The sequence below is a fragment of the Salmo trutta genome, chromosome 6 (assembly GCF_901001165.1).
Source record: "Salmo trutta chromosome 6, fSalTru1.1, whole genome shotgun sequence".
Lineage (NCBI taxonomy): Eukaryota > Metazoa > Chordata > Actinopteri > Salmoniformes > Salmonidae > Salmo > Salmo trutta.
The window spans coordinates 4,988,463-5,005,990 of NC_042962.1; the positions used below are offsets into that span (position 1 = coordinate 4,988,463).

At 40.8% G+C, this 17,528-nt stretch overlaps 1 protein-coding gene across 1 annotated transcript; it reads right to left on the reverse strand.

Moving 5' to 3' along the window:
* Positions 1-6,406: 6,406 nt before the first annotated feature.
* LOC115195332 (XK-related protein 9) lies at positions 6,407-13,193 on the reverse strand. The gene is made up of 5 exons (XM_029755109.1): positions 13,086-13,193; positions 9,669-10,248; positions 7,845-8,056; positions 7,271-7,353; positions 6,407-7,155 (listed from the first exon to the last, which is right to left on the reverse strand). Exons 2-5 carry the CDS (start codon positions 9,983-9,985, stop codon positions 6,601-6,603), a joined length of 1,167 nt encoding a protein of 388 aa, XP_029610969.1. The 5' UTR covers positions 9,986-10,248; positions 13,086-13,193; the 3' UTR covers positions 6,407-6,600.
* Between the last annotated feature and the right edge of the window lie 4,335 nt (positions 13,194-17,528).

The window sequence follows — 17,528 nt, forward strand, 5'->3', positions numbered from 1 at the left end:
TGTTTGATCCTGGTCACGGACACTGGTTTTTATAGTTGGTTTTACCTCTATACAATCCTTAACCCGTACATTAACCATTCAGAATGAGAAAGTAACCTTAATGTTTTAACCCTATACAATCCTTAACCCGTACCTTAATCATTCAGAATGAGAGACTAAACTTAATATTTTAACCCTATACAATCCTTAACCCGTACCTTAACCATTCAGAATGAGAGACTAAACTTAATGTTTTAACTCTATCCAAACCTTAACCAGTACCTAAACTTAATGTTTTAACCTTATCCAAACCTTAACCCGTACCATAACCATTCAGAATGAGAAAGTAAACTTAATGTTTTAACTCTATCCAAACCTTAACCAGTACCTAACCTTAATGTTTTAACTCTATCCAAACCTTAACCAGTACCATAACCATTCAGAATGAGAAAGTAAACTTAATGTTTTAACTCTATACAAACCTTAACCAGTACCATAACCATTCAGAATGAGAAAGTAAACTTAATGTTTTAACTCTATCCAAACCTTAACCATTCAGAATGAGAAACTAAACATAACCCTTAACTTCCAGATTGATTCTTCACGACACTCTTTTACGACACCTGTAGTAAATAAATGTGCCAATGGCGGAATAGCAATAAAAACTCGTTGACTATGATTGATGGTGATGGCCGTCTTCGCTCGCTGTAATCCATCCTATGGGACCAGTCTATGAATGTTGGAGTTTATGGCAGTGCAATGGATGTCATCAAGCCACCAGAGACTTTGAGCCTTGATGAGAATGTCGATGCGAATTGGAAAATCGTTTTTTGCAGTGTTTTATTGCTGTATATGTTAAAAATGAGCAGGATGAACGTAAAGTTGCTCTCTTTCTTACTATAGCGGGAACACAGGCAATCTATATATTCAGTACCTTCACGAATAAGACATTTTACATTTTAGTAATTTAGCAGACACTCTTATCCAGAGCGACTTACAATAGTGAATACATACATATCATTTTCATGCTTTTTTTGTATTTGCCCCCCTGTGGGAATCAAACCCACAACCTTGGCGTTGCAAACACCATGCTCTACCAACTGAGCCACAGGGAAGACACCTAACAAGGAGGATAAAGACAAATTCGCGAAGCTACTGGATCAGTTTGATGCAAATTGTTCACCTAAGAAGAACGAGACATATGAACGTTCTGTGTTTCTCTATCGTAGACAACAGCAAGGTTTAAAAAGTTTGTCGTCTTTTCTTGCAGATTTTAAATGAAAAGCACAGACGTGTAATTTTTATAGACCTGACCTCATCTATGCTTCAAGATCAAATTGTGTTTGATATAAATTACTCCAGAGTTAGAGAAAGATTCCTGTGGGAAGGTGAGTTACATTCGGACACCGCAGTAAAAATAAGTCAGGCGAATGAGCTGGCACAATTCCATATTAAAAGCTTTGGCTCCACACCAGCAAGCAATGCTTTGGAGGTGGAAAACACAACAGTGGATTTTGTAGACAAGGACACAAGGGGGCGCTATGAGCAAAGGAATCACAAGCAATATGACTCTGACCAAAGGAATCACAAGCAATATGACTCTGACCAAAGGAATCACAAGCAATATGACTCTGACCAAAGGAATCACAAGCAATATGACTCTGACCAAAGGAATCACAAGCAATATTACTCTGACCAAAGGAATCACAAGCAATATGACTCTGACCAAAGGAATCACAAGCAATATGACTCTGACCTAAGGAATCACAAGCAATATGACTCTGACCAAAGGAATCACAAGCAATATGACTCTGACCAAAGGAATCACAAGCAATATTACTCTGACCAAAGGAATCACAAGCAATATGACTCTGACCAAAGGAATCACAAGCAATATGACTCTGACCTAAGGAATCACAAGCAATATGACTTTGACCAAAGGAATCACAAGCAATATTATTGTAACAGGTGTTGAATCTGTACTGGTACCCTGTGTATATAGCCAAGTTATTACCTCATACCCCTGCACATAGACTCTGTACTGGTACCCTGTGTATATAGCCAAGTTATTACCTCATACCCCTGCACATAGACTCTGTACTGGTACCCTGTGTACAGTCGTGGCCAAAAGTTTTGAGAATGACACAAATATACATTTTCACAAAGTCTGCTGCCTCAGTTTGTATGATGGTATTTGCATATACTCCAGAATGTTATGAAGAGAAATCAGATGAATTGCAATTAATTGCAAAGTCCCTCTTTTCCATCTTTTCATGCTGATTGAGTTCGAATAACAGACTGGAAGCCTCAAAAGGAGGGTGGTGCTTGCAATCATTGTTCTTCCTCTGTCAACCATGGTTACCTGCAAGGAAACACATGCCGTCATCATTGCTTTGCACAAAAAGGGCTTCACAGGCAAGGATATTGCTGCTAGTAAGATTGGACCTAAATCAACCATTTATCGGATCATCAAGAACCTCAAGGAGAGCGGTTCAATTGTTGTGAAGAAGGCTTCAGGGCACCCAAGAAAGTCCAGCAAGCGCCAGGACCGTCTCCTAAAGTTGATTCAGCTGCAGGATTGGGGCACCACCAATACAGAGCTTGCTCAGGAATGGCAGCAGGCAGGTGTGAGTGCATCTGCACGCACAGTGAGGCAAAGACTTTTGGAGGATGGCCTGGTGTCAAGAAGGGCAGCAAAGAAGCCACTTCTCTCCAGGAAAAACATCAGGGACAGACTGATATTCTGCAAAAGGTACAGGAATTGGACTGCTGAGGACTGGGGTAAAGTCATTTTCTCTGATGAATCCCCTTTCTGATTGTTTGGGACATCCGGAAATAAGCTTGTCCGGAGAAGACAAGGTGAGCGCTACCATCAGTCCTGTGTCATGCCAACAGTAAAGCATCCTGAGACCATTCATGTGTGGGGTTGCTTTTCAGCCAAGGGAGTGGGCTCACTCACAATTTTGCCTAAGAACACAGCACGGAATAAAGAATGGTACCAACACATCCTCCGAGAGCAACTTCTCCCAACCATCCAGGAAGAGTTTGGTGACAAACAATGCCTTTTCCAGCATGATGGAGCACCTTGCCATAAGGCAAAAGTGATAACTAAGTGGCTCGGGGAACAAAACATCGATATTTTGGGTCCATGTTCAGGAAACTCCCCAGACCTTAATCCCATTGACAACTTGTGGTCAATCCTCAAGAGGCGGGTGGACAAACAAAAACACACAAATTCTGACAAACTCCAAGCATTGATTATGCAAGAATGAGCTGCCATCAGTCAGGATGTGGCCCAGAAGTTAATTGACAGCATGCCAGGGCGGATTGCAGAGGTCTTGAAAAAGAAGGGTCAACACTGCAAATATCGACTCTTTGCATCAACTTCATGTAATTGTCAATAAAAGCCTTTGACACTTATGAAATGCTTGTAATTCTACTTCAGTATTCCATAGTAACATCTGACAAAAATATCTAAAGACACTGAAGCAGCGAACTTTGTGGAAATGAATATGTGTTTCATTCTCAAAACTTTTGGCCACGACTGGATATAGCCAAGTTTTTACCTTGTACCCCTGCACATGGACTCTGTACTGGTACCCTGTGTATATAGCCAAGTTATTACCTCATACTCCTGCACATCGACTCTGTACTGATACCCTGTGAATATAGCCAAGTTATCAATACCATTTTGGACACATGCCTAATGTGCTCCTCACTGAAACCACCACCGCCTCAACCCTGTCTTGTCCATTCACAATATTTGGCTGGTCTACTAGAAACCAAACTATATTTGAATCCCAAATTGCACTCCATTCCATATATAGTACACCACTTTTGACCAGGGCCCTATTCCCTATATAGTGCAATACTTTTGACCAGGGTCCTATTCCCTATATAGTGCACCATATAGGGTGCAATTTGGGACACTGGCTGCTGTTCATCCTCCCTTACTGCCACGGTTTCCTCATCTGACAACCGTCAGATGAAAGTTAAACTGACGTTTTTTAAAATAAACAAGTCAGGAAGCCTCCTTCGGCTCGGCCCAGTGTTTATTTAAGGAAGCCAACTACCGTTCCATGGACACCGCAGTTCGTCATCAACATTTCTCCCACGTGAGCAGAGGCTGAGCCAGACGGGCGTAAAGACAGAGTCTCCACCCAAATGGCACCCTAGTCCCTACATAGTGCACACATTTTTGTTGGGCTTCCTATTCCCTACAGTGCTTACTTTTACGACCGAATCCCAGGGCTCAAAATTAGTGCACTGAATAGGGAATAGGGTGCCATTTGGGACACTACCGGAGAGGCCCACATCAGCCCCAGCCTAAAGGAAGCATTGTGCCCAGCTCTTTCATTTGATGGTAGCCTGGTTTGTTACGTTTCATTAGCATTGAAATGACGCTTACCTGTGTTGGGTATTTCATCATCAATCTGGTCAATAACTATAACGATGAGGATTGTTAATGATTCATTTTCTTGTTAAATACATTATATATATCGTAATGCACGATATATATATATCATAATACATTATATTTTTACGTTTTAAAGTGCATTTACAGACGGTAAATACTACACAAAACATCAGAGTAATTAATACAGATCACATGACAGAATAACACTGTGGAATGTATGTCAGAGATGAAATCATCAGTCATTGGGCAGTTTAGTAAAAGAGTTTGTAACGCATCATTGTGCGAGTCCATAACAACGTCTTCTTACTTTCCCCTAAAAGGCTAGGTGGGTCGTAACCCGTAAAGGAAGTCACCTTCTGTTCTCTGTTTGTATTGACATCATGAATCGACAGATAAAGAGGCGGTGTGTCTCAATATGTCCTCTCATTCATCTCAGCTGAGGACACCAGACCTGAAATATGTTGGAAGAATGGTAGTGGCCAAATATCACAGTCCCTTTTACCTATTCGGGTCTTTCAGAGCAGAAAAAAAAAAGAAAAAGAGACTTTGATCTCCTGAGGGTGCGTGAGAACGATCATATGATATGATGTCACAAGACAAAATGAACAAAACCTGTCTAGCCTGCAGCTTACAGTAAAGGGAGCAGCAGCTGTAAGACTGGAGGAACAGAAACTGATAAGATAAAAGAAGGCTGAGGGGACTTAGAAACTAAAAGGATGACAGTCAGAGTCCACCAACTAGACACCAACTAGACACCAACTAGACACCAACTAGACACCAAATAGACACCAACTAGACACCAACTAGACACCAACTAGACACCAACTAGACACCAAATAGACACCAACTAGACACCAAATAGACACCAACTAGACACCAACTAGACACCAACTAGACACCAACTAGACACCAAATAGACACCAACTAGACACCAAATAGACACCAACTAGACACCAACTAGACTGTCCACCAACTAGACTGTCCACCAACTAGACACCAACTAGACACCAACTAGACACCAACTAGACACCAACTAGACTGTCCACCAACTAGACTGTCCACCAACTAGACACCAACTAGACACCAACTAGACACCAACTAGACACCAACTAGACACCAACTAGACTGTCCACCAACTAGACTGTCCACCAACTAGACACCAACTAGACACCAACTAGACACCAACTAGACTGTCCACCAACTAGACACCAACTAGACACCAACTAGACACCAACTAGACTGTCCACCAACTAGACACCAACTAGACACCAAATAGACTGTCCACCAACTAGACACCAACTAGACACCAAATAGACTGTCCACCAACTAGACACCAACTAGACACCAAATAGACTGTCCACCAACTAGACACCAAATAGACTGTCCACCAACTAGACACCAACTAGACTGTCCACCAACTAGACTGTCCACCAACTAGACACCAACTAGACTGTCCACCAACTAGACTGTCCACCAACTAGACACCAACTAGACTGTCCACCAACTAGACACCAACTAGACACCAAATAGACTGTCCACCAGCTAGACAGTCCACCAACTAGACACCAACTAGACTGTCCACCAACTAGACACCAACTAGACACCAAATAGACTGTCCACCAACTAGACAGTCCACCAACTAGACTGTCCACCAACTAGACAGTCCACCAACTAGACACCAAATAGACACCAACTAGACACCAACTAGACAGTCCACCAACAAGACAGTCCACCAACTAGACAGTCCACCAACTAGACTGTCCACCAAATAGACTGTCCACCAACTAGACTGTCCACCAACTAGACACCAAATAGACAGTCCACCAACTAGACAGTCCACCAACTAGACAGTCCACCAACTAGACAGTCCACCAACTAGACTGTCCACCAAATAGACTGTCCACCAAATAGACTGTCCACCAAATAGACTGTCCACCAACTAGACTGTCCACCAGCTAGACAGTCCACCAGCTAGACAGTCTACCAAATAGACTGTCCACCAAATAGACAGTCCACCAACTAGACAGTCCACCAAATAGACAGTCCACCAACCAGAGTTTGTCTTAGCAGTTACATTTCTCCAACCCATCCCCCTTGGCTGTTTAACAAAACAACGTGTCTGGGTGACACCTTTGTTGTTTTTCAAATGCCTGATTGTCATTTTAACTCCTCCATTGAATATGTGGTATATAGGAAGGTGAGCCTCAGAGCTGTAGGAAGTTCCTCATTCTCAGCATTGTATCTGGTTCTCTCTCCTGTCCCATGTCTCCATCCACCTCATCTGCCTGTAGACTCCTCCCTCTGGGGTGGTAGAGAGTATAATACAGGAGTAGAAAGGCCAGCCCTAGAACGGTCCCTCCAAATATCAGCAGAGTCACCGGCCAGAAGTACTCAGCATCGTTAACCTCTGGCCTCACCAGAACCAGCAGCAAGGGACCAGAGAAGTTCACTAACGCAAAGAGAATGTAGTACACAGCCATCTGCCAACTGGTATCTTGTCCTTTCACGTTAAAGAAGGTAAATATGAGGACGACTCCCACGATGATCCGATAGAGCATCTCTAGACCTTTAGACGTGCAGAAGTTAGTACGGACCCAATGGGCCCAGAGGGTTCCAGCCAGCCAGACGACAGCCATTCCCAGGGTACTGTAGGGGCTGAGGATGAGGAAGAGGCTGAGGCTGAGGATGTGAGTGGTGATGGTCAACAGCTTGTATAGGAGGTAGACGAAGGTAGGGAGGCCAGAAGGCATCTCTCGGACCTGGGGATGTTATATTAATTATTATAATTTTATATATATATATATAAATATATATATCACTATATGAGCATATGATTATGTTATTACATATTATTATATATCATTATTATATTACCTGGGGTAAGGATCGGCGGAGACAGCGGCGGTAGTCCACTATAGCCCAGGCGATGTTGATGAATGAGCCCACCATGCAGATGCCTGGACAGGGGAAGATGAGACACATATTAGAGAAGGATCTTACAATAGTGGCATGTGAGAGACAGGCATGTGAGAGACAGGCATGTGAGAGACAGGCATGTGAGAGACAGGCATGTGAGAGACAGTCTTGTGAGAGACAGTCTTGTGACATATATGAGGTTGTGGTAGACACATCCACTCACAAGGAGAGCAGCAGACCAGAGGGTCTAGTCTGGTTATTGTGTGGTGTGGAGAGAAATGGAGAACAAAAGTCGTGGCAGTGGCTGCAGATTCTCTCTCTCTCTCTCTCTCTCTCTCGCTCTCTCTCTCTCTCTCGCTCTCTCTTTCTCTCTCTCTCTCACACACACACACACACACACACACACACACACACACACACACACACACACACACACACACACACACACACACCACACACACACACACACACACACACACACACACACACACACACACACACACACACACACACACACACACACAGTACTCACATTGTAGTATGGACTTGTGTCCACAGCCCAGCAGGATATACAACTGGAAGAGGAGCTGAGGAACGCTCTCCAGGAACGTCTCAAAGAGTTTGAGCATGCTCAGATCGGTCGCCTGACCAAACAGGTCCAGGTGGACCTCTCTGGGGAATTCAACAGTCTCAGGTGACTTGGACCACACCGCCTTGTATCCTGCCTTCAACAGGTGGTAGTACCTAACGGAGAGGGAGAGAGAGAGAGAGAGAGATGTGTGTTGGTATAGAGATAAACAGACTTCTGCAACCTGATTGGCTGAAGACGATACGTAAACATCCGGGACTAGTATTAGCCACATTGTTGTGGAAAATGGTGTTTCATAAAAGAAGCAGTATGCATATTATCATTGCCTTCTCGACATTAAATCGAGTTAAGGAAGAAAATTGCAGGCTGAATGGAGAATGTTTTATGTACAAACCGATCCACGGGGTCTACAAGTGTATAGACCGGCTGCATAGATTCCCTTTCTGACGGTAAGACGAAACGACTCAATATCGCTATCTGCCGGCCTTTGAGCTACAACTAACCAAACAATTTGGGGAAGCCAACGTTATAACTTACTAAGTTACTGGTAGCACAGTCTCATGCTGACAAAAGAGGTGTGTTGTATGGCTACTCAGCCATATCTTGTGGCTAGATAGCTACTGGTAATTAACCAAAATTACCGGATAATTCAGCAATTTTAGTAATTAACAGGTAATCTATGGCAATCCATGGTAACTGGTAATTTATACTTGAATAACTTTTTTTTATTATAAAGTATTAAAAAATATAAATCTGTGTCATTATTGTCCATGAGTTTCTAGTAGATTGAGCGTAAGGTTCAAGAGAAAACGGTTAAATTAATCAAATAAGCATCTAATCAACAATGGCATTATTTCCAATTAACTCTACAACTCTTCTGACTATTTACTTTTTTCATAACCACCACCATTTTGTCGCCAAAACATTTACAACAAAGACATATTGTCACGTCCTGACCATAGTAAGATGTTATTTTCTACGGTAGAGTAGGTCAGGGCGTGACAGGAGGGTGTTTTGTGTTTTTCTATGTTTTCTATTTCTACGTTCTTAGGTTCTAGTTTTTGTATTTCTATGTTGGTTTGTTTGGGATGATCTCCAATTAGAGGCAGCTGGTCCTCGTTGTCTCTAATTGGAGATCATAGGGGTAGGGGTTTTTCTTCCTGGATTTTGTGGGTGATTATTTTTGAGCAGTGTTTGTTTATCTTCTGCATCACGGTTTGTTGTTTTGTGTATTCAGTTTATTTATGTATTGTATAGTTTCACAGAGTAAATAAAATGTGGAACGACACACACGCTGCACCTTGGTCCTCTCGTTTCGACAGCCGTGACACATATTGATATTGTAAAAAGGATATTTCAAGCTGAAACCCTCATATTAAAAAAAACAATGGTATTCCACTATGATGATATTTTATATTTAGGATAATGTTTTACAGATTTGTCATTCTACTTTTAGTTTTTAAATCATCTTATTTTATTATTTCCTATATTTTACATGCGATAAGGCCACACAGAGGGTCAGAGATAATTACAGACACCAGTGATAATCTGAGGTACCCCAAAAACTGCCACTATATGTCTTGTGAGAATTTACATAAAATCCTTGAAAGTTACCCAAATTCTGGTAGTTTAATGGTAAACTTTGTAAGTTTCAAGTAATATAGCGTCCGTTTGCAACCCTAATCTTGTGAACATCTCAAGCTAACGTCACTATAAAGTTGATAACAGATATTAGTAATTACATTTCAACCTCACATCTTCACATACCTGGTGAAGATACCCATCTGCATAACATGGAGTCCAATCAGTCCTCCTCTGTTCATTCCAGATATCAGCTTGTCTCCATCAGGATTAACCAGTGGGTTCCTCATGTCATCTCTGTACCAGGTGTAGCTGAAGACCTGTGTGGTAGCTGATCCAACCACCACAAACAGTAGAGTCAGTCCAGCCCAGACCAGGTTTCCGACGAGGAAGTACTTCACTGCTAGTCCCACATCTGTCACAATGTCCGCCAGGTAAAAGCCCAGTCCTATGATGGTACAGATCCATCGTGTTCTAGTAAACTCTGAGTCTGTTTGAAGCATATTTACTGCTCAGGGTTTCACTTAACGGTAAATCCTAATTTCCACTTAAATCAAATGTTCACTTAGCCTTCCCAGTGACTTCAATGCATGAGCAAGTGGAAATCCATTAGTTAGATGCTGTGGCTGGGTAATACTGCCTGAGCTTGTTTTTGGAGTTGGCGCTTCTGGATGGGTTTCCTCAGTAAACAATGTTCCGACAGGTCTGAGATTTCCCGAGACTATTCTGTCCACAATAATGTTGGAGATGACACGATCCTCATGACCTGTAAATGTATAGAAAGTACAGAATATTATTAGGACAAAGTACTGAATATTATTAGGACAAAGTACTGAATATTATTAGGACAAGGTACTGAATATTATTAGGACAAAGTACTGAATATTATTAGGACAAAGTACTGAATATTATTAGGACAAAGTACTGAATATTATTAGAGCAAAGTACTGAATATTATTAGAGCAAAGTACTGAATATTATTAGAGCAAAGTACTGAATAATATTAGGACAAAGTACTGAATAATATTAGAGCAAAGTACTGAATATTATTAGGACAAAGTACTGAATATTATTAGAGCAAAGTACTGAATAATATTAGGACAAAGTACTGAATAATATTAGAGCAAAGTACTGAATATTATTAGGACAAAGTACTGAATATTATTAGAGCAAAGTACTGAATAATATTAGGACAAAGTACTGAATATTATTAGGACAAAGTACTGAATATTATTAGGACAAAGTACTGAATAATATTAGAGCAAAGTATCTGATATATCAGTATAATTTAGTCACATGCATAATTGTGACGCCATGAAACCGTTAACAGATAAATAAACATTTAAACGTTCAAATCCATACATTGCCGTGACTGTATATTTATTCAGATGATGTGGCCTGTTTCCCTGATTGACGTTTGCCCTTTGCCTGCTCTTTTCTCATCATAAAGAGAGAGAGGTAATGTAATAGACTAATAGGGAGAGGTAATGTAATAGACTAATAGAGAGAGGTAATGTAATAGACTAATAGGGAGAGGTAATGTAATAGACTAATAGAGATAGGTAATGTAATAGACTAATAGGGAGAGGTAATGTAATAGACTAATAGAGAGAGGTAATGTAATAGACTAATAGGGAGAGGTAATGTAATAGACTAATAGAGAGAGGTAATGTAATAGACTAATAGGGAGAGGTAATGTAATAGACTAATAGAGAGAGGTAATGTAATAGACTAATAGAGAGAGGTAATGTAATAGACTAATAGGGAGAGGTAATGTAATAGACTAATAGGGAGAGGTAATGTAATAGACTAATAGAGAGAGGTAATGTAATAGACTAATAGGGAGAGGTAATGTAATAGACTAATAGAGAGAGGTAATGTAATAGACTAATAGGGAGAGGTAATGTAATAGACTAATAGGGAGAGGTAATGTAATAGACTAACAGAGAGAGGTAATGTAATAGACTAATAGGGAGAGGTAATGTAATAGACTAATAGAGAGAGGTAATGTAATAGACTAATAGAGAGAGGTAATGTAATAGACTAATAGGGAGAGGTAATGTAATAGACTAATAGGGAGAGGTAATGTAATAGACTAATAGAGAGAGGTAATGTAATAGACTAATAGGGAGAGGTAATGTAATAGACTAATAGAGAGAGGGAATGTAATAGACTAATAGGGAGAGGTAATGTAATAGACTAATAGGGAGAGGTAATGTAATAGACTAACAGAGAGAGGTAATGTAATAGACTAATAGGGAGAGGTAATGTAATAGACTAATAGAGAGAGGTAATGTAATAGACTAATAGAGAGAGGTAATGTAATAGACTAATAGAGACAGATAATGTAATAGACTAATAGAGAGAGGTAATGTAATAGACTAATAGAGACAGATAATGTAATAGACTAATAGAGACAGGTAAGATAGTAGAGACAGGTAAGGTAATAGACTAATAGAGACAGGTAAGATAGTAGAGACAGATAATGTAATAGACTAATAGAGAGAGGTAATGTAATAGACTAATAGAGAGAGGTAATGTAATAGACTAATAGAGAGAGGTAATGTAATAGACTAATAGAGAGAGGTAATGTAATAGACTAATAGGGAGAGGTAATGTAATAGACTTCTAGAGAGAGGTAATGTAATAGACTAATAGGGAGAGGTAATGTAATAGACTAATAGAGAGAGGTAATGTAATAGACTAATAGAGAGAGGTAATGTAATAGACTAATAGAGACAGATAATGTAATAGACTAATAGAGAGAGGTAATGTAATAGACTAATAGAGACAGATAATGTAATAGACTAATAGAGACAGGTAAGATAGTTGAGACAGGTAAGGTAATAGACTAATAGAGACAGGTAAGATAGTAGAGACAGATAATGTAATAGACTAATAGAGAGAGGTAATGTAATAGACTAATAGAGAGAGGTAATGTAATAGACTAATAGAGAGAGGTAATGTAATAGACTAATAGAGAGAGGTAATGTAATAGACTAATAGAGACAGATAATGTAATAGACTAATAGAGACAGATAATGTAATAGACTAATAGAGAGAGGTAATGTAATAGACTAATAGAGACAGGTAAGATAGTAGAGACAGGTAAGGTAATAGACTGCTGATAACATGTCCTGCCTAACAGCGCTACAACAGAGATCTAATCAACCAGTTTCATGTAACAGGTGAGCTCTCCCTCCGTGTCCTGAACAATTACATAACCTCCTGTAGGAAGGAGCTACTTCTGTTTCTAAGGTTTGTCTTTCAAAAAATAAAACCTTTTTAAACACTGCAACCGTATGTGACTTTTCCACTGAAGGACAACTTCTTCATTCAAGTCTATTAAACAGTGTTTTTACATTATGCTAGTCAACCATCTGTCTCTTACATCTCACCACATTTATTCATTTAATTTCTTTTTTATTTTAACCTTTATTTAACGAGGTTAAATCAGTGAAGAATTTTTTTTTACATTTCTTACACTTTCTTTACGTTTCCTCAGTCATTGTAACTGGAAGTTGTCAGAACATAGATTGATAACAGACAACAACAACAAAAAATCTGCCAATATTACTAGAACTGAAGCATAGCGGTACTCACCTGGTGTGTCTTCACTAGTCCTCCTCTACTGTCAGTGAACAGGCACACTGCTCCAAAGTCCGTCTCTGTTCTGGAGCTCCACCCTAGCGGTGTCAACTGTAACCAACACCTACCAAGCAATCATACGTCATTATAGATCCAACGCCTTGGCTGTGTGTGTGTGTGTGTGTGTGTGTGTGTGTGTGTGTGTGTGTGTGTGTGTGTGTGTGTGTGTGTGTGTGTGTGTGTGTGTGTGGTCGACCACTGACATGTGAATTGATGTGTGTGTGTGGTAGGCCACTGACATGTGAGTTGATGTGTGTGTGTGTGTGTGTGTGTGTGTGTGTGTGTGTGTGTGTGTGTGTGTGTGTGTGTGTGTGTGTGTGTGTGTGTGTGTGTGTGTGTGTGTGTGTGGTCGACCACTGACATGTGAGTTGATGTGTGTGTGTGTGTGTGTGTGTGAGAGGTAATATCTCAATAGCCAATTTCTCTACAAATGTGCACACACAGACAGACACACACGAGTCAACTCAGGTCACGGGTCTACTGTAAATACACAAAGGGAAGTACACATTCTCAAAATTGTGCAGATTCCGTTTCAGGTTCCGTTTCAGGTTTCAGATTCCGTTTCAGGTTTTAGGTGTGCCAATGATGTCATCACTCATCACACCCTCTGATGACTCTGAATGCAGCGCTGAGTGTGAGAGAGTTTGTGCACATGTATGTTTGGGGTGTGTGTAGGTACTTTTTGCATACAAAGGGAGTCAAAGAAGATGAGTCAGTGAGTCAGAAGAATGAATACATATATGAAGTGTAGTTGTGTAAAATCACAGGGTTCGCCGAGACTTAGTGCTGAGCGATTTGTGCTTTTTGAGATCGGTTTGGTTTCAGTTCGACTATAAAAAAAAAAAAAGAATCACGGTTTTTGATTTCACATTTTATTTTTTTTATTTTTTTAAAACATTAAATGCAATATTTATTATGTGGGTTGAATGTTTTAACGACACAGAATAAAACAATGAATACAGGTCCCATGAAGGTAGTGACTGTCCATTACTGCTTATCACTTATTAACCTTCATTTATTCACTTTAATAAAATATATCAGTTGTTGTGTATATTACTTTTGTTTTATCTGATGACTTTATAATTTAATTCCAAGTCATCATCTCATCTCTATAGAGCTGCTGTATACGCTGTCTGACTACATCACTATTGTAGTAGTTCATTAAAGTAAATAAGGCTTTATGACTGCTGAATACCAACTATCAATCACTTAGATCATGTATTTACAGGTAGAGAGATACCTGATGAAGAAACTGCTCTCTATCCCTCTTGGTCACACTGTCTTCTACCTCTTCTGTCTCTGTCTGCCCCACGCAGACTTTTCCCCGCTAATGGTTAAGGCGGTGTTTCCCCAAACTCGGACAAGTAGGATACTACTGGACTGTTGGATCTTGGAACACAAGCATTTCACTACACCCGCAATAAGATCTGCTAAATATGTGTAGGTGACCAATAACATTAGATTTGATTTGATTATGGTCATTGTAGTTAATTAGTACGTTTTCTCGGCTAAACTATGTAGAATATTGGCCTGTTGGAAACTACATCTCCCTACTACATCGTACAGTTCAGGCTGGATATGATTTATCTCTAGAGAAACTACATCTCCCTACTACATCGTTCAGGCTGGATATGATTTATCTCTAGAGAAACTACAACTCCCTACTACATCGTACAGTTCAGGCTGGATATGATGTATCTCTAGAGAAACTACATCTCCCTACTACATCGTTGAGGCTGGATATGATGTATCTCTAGAGAAACTACAACTCCCTACTACATCGTTCAGGCTGGATATGATGTATCTCTAGAGAAACTGTGCAATGTGGCATTGAGCTCATAGAACAATTATAACAAAATGGAATTTAAATCATTTAAAACTTAAAAGTAACCAAAATGTTGGTTAATCGCTCAGCACTATCAAGACCATACTGCAGTGCGTTTTCACCATTCTGCCACTCAAATGCTGCAGCAGTTATATTGTCTGTTGGTCTGTCTGTCTATCTGGTTTGTCAGTCTGTCTAGTCTGTCTGTCTGTGTGTCTGTCTGTCTGTCCGTCTCTGGTCTGTCGATCTGGTCGGTGTCTGTCTGTCTGTCTGTCTGTCTGTCTGTCTGTCTGTCTGTCTGTCTGTGTCCGTCCGTCCGTCCGTCTCTGGTCTGTCTGTCTGTCTGTCTGTCTGTGTCTGTCTGGTCTGTCCGTCCGTCCGACTGTCTGCCTGTCTGTCTGTCTCTGGTCTGTCTGTCTCTGGTAAGTGTCTGTCTGTGTCTGTCTGTCTGTCTGTCTCTGGTAAGTGTCTGTCTGTGTCTGTCTGTCCGTCTGTCTGTCTTTCTGGCCTGTGTGTCTGTCTGTGTTTGTCTGTCAGGTCTGTATGTCTGTCTGTCTGTCGTTCTGTCTATCTGTCCGTCTGCTGTCTGTCTGTCATTCTGTCTGGCCTGTGTGTCTGTCTGTGTCTGTTTGTCGGGTCTGTATGTCTGTCGATCTGGTCGGTGTCTGTCTGTCTGTCTGTCTGTCTGTCTGTCTTAACAGTTCATTTCTGAGATATTAATCTCCAAGGATCTGACCCTAATTAGTTTGAAGGAAATGAAAGAGCAAACCTAAAGTACTGCACAACTCAGCAACACTACTTATTGAAATGTGGGTTGATCTAATCTACTCAAATGCACCTTTTTCTGGGTCACACAGAAGACTCAGTTCAGTATAGTATCACGTATTAGAACCACAAGTTCTAGGTCCATTTATTTTGAAACAGTCAGGTAGAAAACAGGATATATAAAACAGGCAGATATATCCGTTTAAAGATAAACAAAATGGATGCTGTCACCCAAAATACACAAAGTACAGAGAGACAGTAAAGCACGAAGTCCACTCTGGATGTTCAGGGATAAAAACTCAAGAGTGGTCGTCCCTGAGGAAACTGATCAAAGCTATGGTTTCTACCCTGTCACAACCCTGTCAATTGGACTTGCTCAACTCTTGCATCCTCCATCTCCTGCATCCTCTCTCTCTCTCTCTCGTCTCCTTTTGAAAAAGGTCAAAGGTAATCGAGGAGAGACCGCGAGGAAAGGGAAAGTGGACAAAAAAAATGCGCTTGCAGGAAAAGAGACTCCTTCTTCACTCGCGGGTCATTAGGCTAATGAGGTTTACAGGGGTGGATCCCATAATAAATTAGTTGTTCCAGACATTTTATAGATAAATGATAAGTAGTGTTTTTAAGCAGGTTCATTTTTTTCTCTCTCGCTTCTGACAAAACAAAAGCTGATCCAAAGGAGATAACGAATTGACATCTCCTCGACCGCTGATCTGTTTCCCGGGCAGGGAGGAAACAAGACAGACTGTTGCCCAAATGAGAAAAGGCCTCTGCCCTAGACTCTTGTAGGATTACGTTGTATTTATGTAACAGTTTAGCTTCCGTCCCTCTCCTCGCCCCTACCTGGGCTCGAACCAGGGACCCTCTGCACACATCGACGACAGCCACCCTCGAAGCATCGTTACCCATCGCTCCACAAAAGCCGAGGCTCTTGCAGAGCAAGGAGAACAACTACTTCAAGATCTCAGAGCGAGTGACGTCACCCGATTGAAACGCTATTAGCGCGCACCACCGCTAACTAGCTAGCCATTTCACATCGGTTACATTTAAAATTGCAGAACATTATGAGGAAAGCCTTTACATGGATAGTCCCAAGTAGATGTTCCGTAGATGTTCCGTAGACGTTCCGTAGATGTTCCGTTCCGTAGATGTTCCGTAGATGTTCCGTAGATGTTCCGTTCCATAGATGTTCCGTAGATGTTCCGTTCCATAGACGTTCCGTAGATGTTCCGTTCCGTAGATGTTCCGTAGATGTTCCGTAGATGTTCCGTTCCATAGATGTTCCGTAGATGTTCCGTTCCGTAGATGTTCCGTAGATGTTCCGTAGATGTTCCGTAGATGTTCCGTAGATGTTCCGTAGATGTTCAATAACACAACATTGTCTATTAAACATAATCTTAACTAAACCAAAACAAACTAAACCCTGACCTAAACCCTTATCCTAACCCTGAACTTTAATGAAATGTTTAATCCAAGTACGCAGTGAGGTGTGAGTAAACCCTATCAACCGTACTGTGAAACAAGTTGCAGATGGATTCCTCCTGAAAACCATTCTTCTCTGTAGGGTTTTCAGCGGTGACATTCGATTGGCTGCGTGTCGACTACAATTCCGACGCTGTTTTTTTTTTTTTTACTGTTTCGAAACGTCAATAATTGTCGCTCGTGAAACGTTTTTGTTTGAAACATATGATAATATGCCTCTTATCTTTCAAATCAGCAACAACAAAAAAGACAGTAAAATATAGACTTCCTGTAGCAGTTTAGCACAGATCCAGACACTGTGTCTGCCTCCTCAGTTAGCTTACACACAG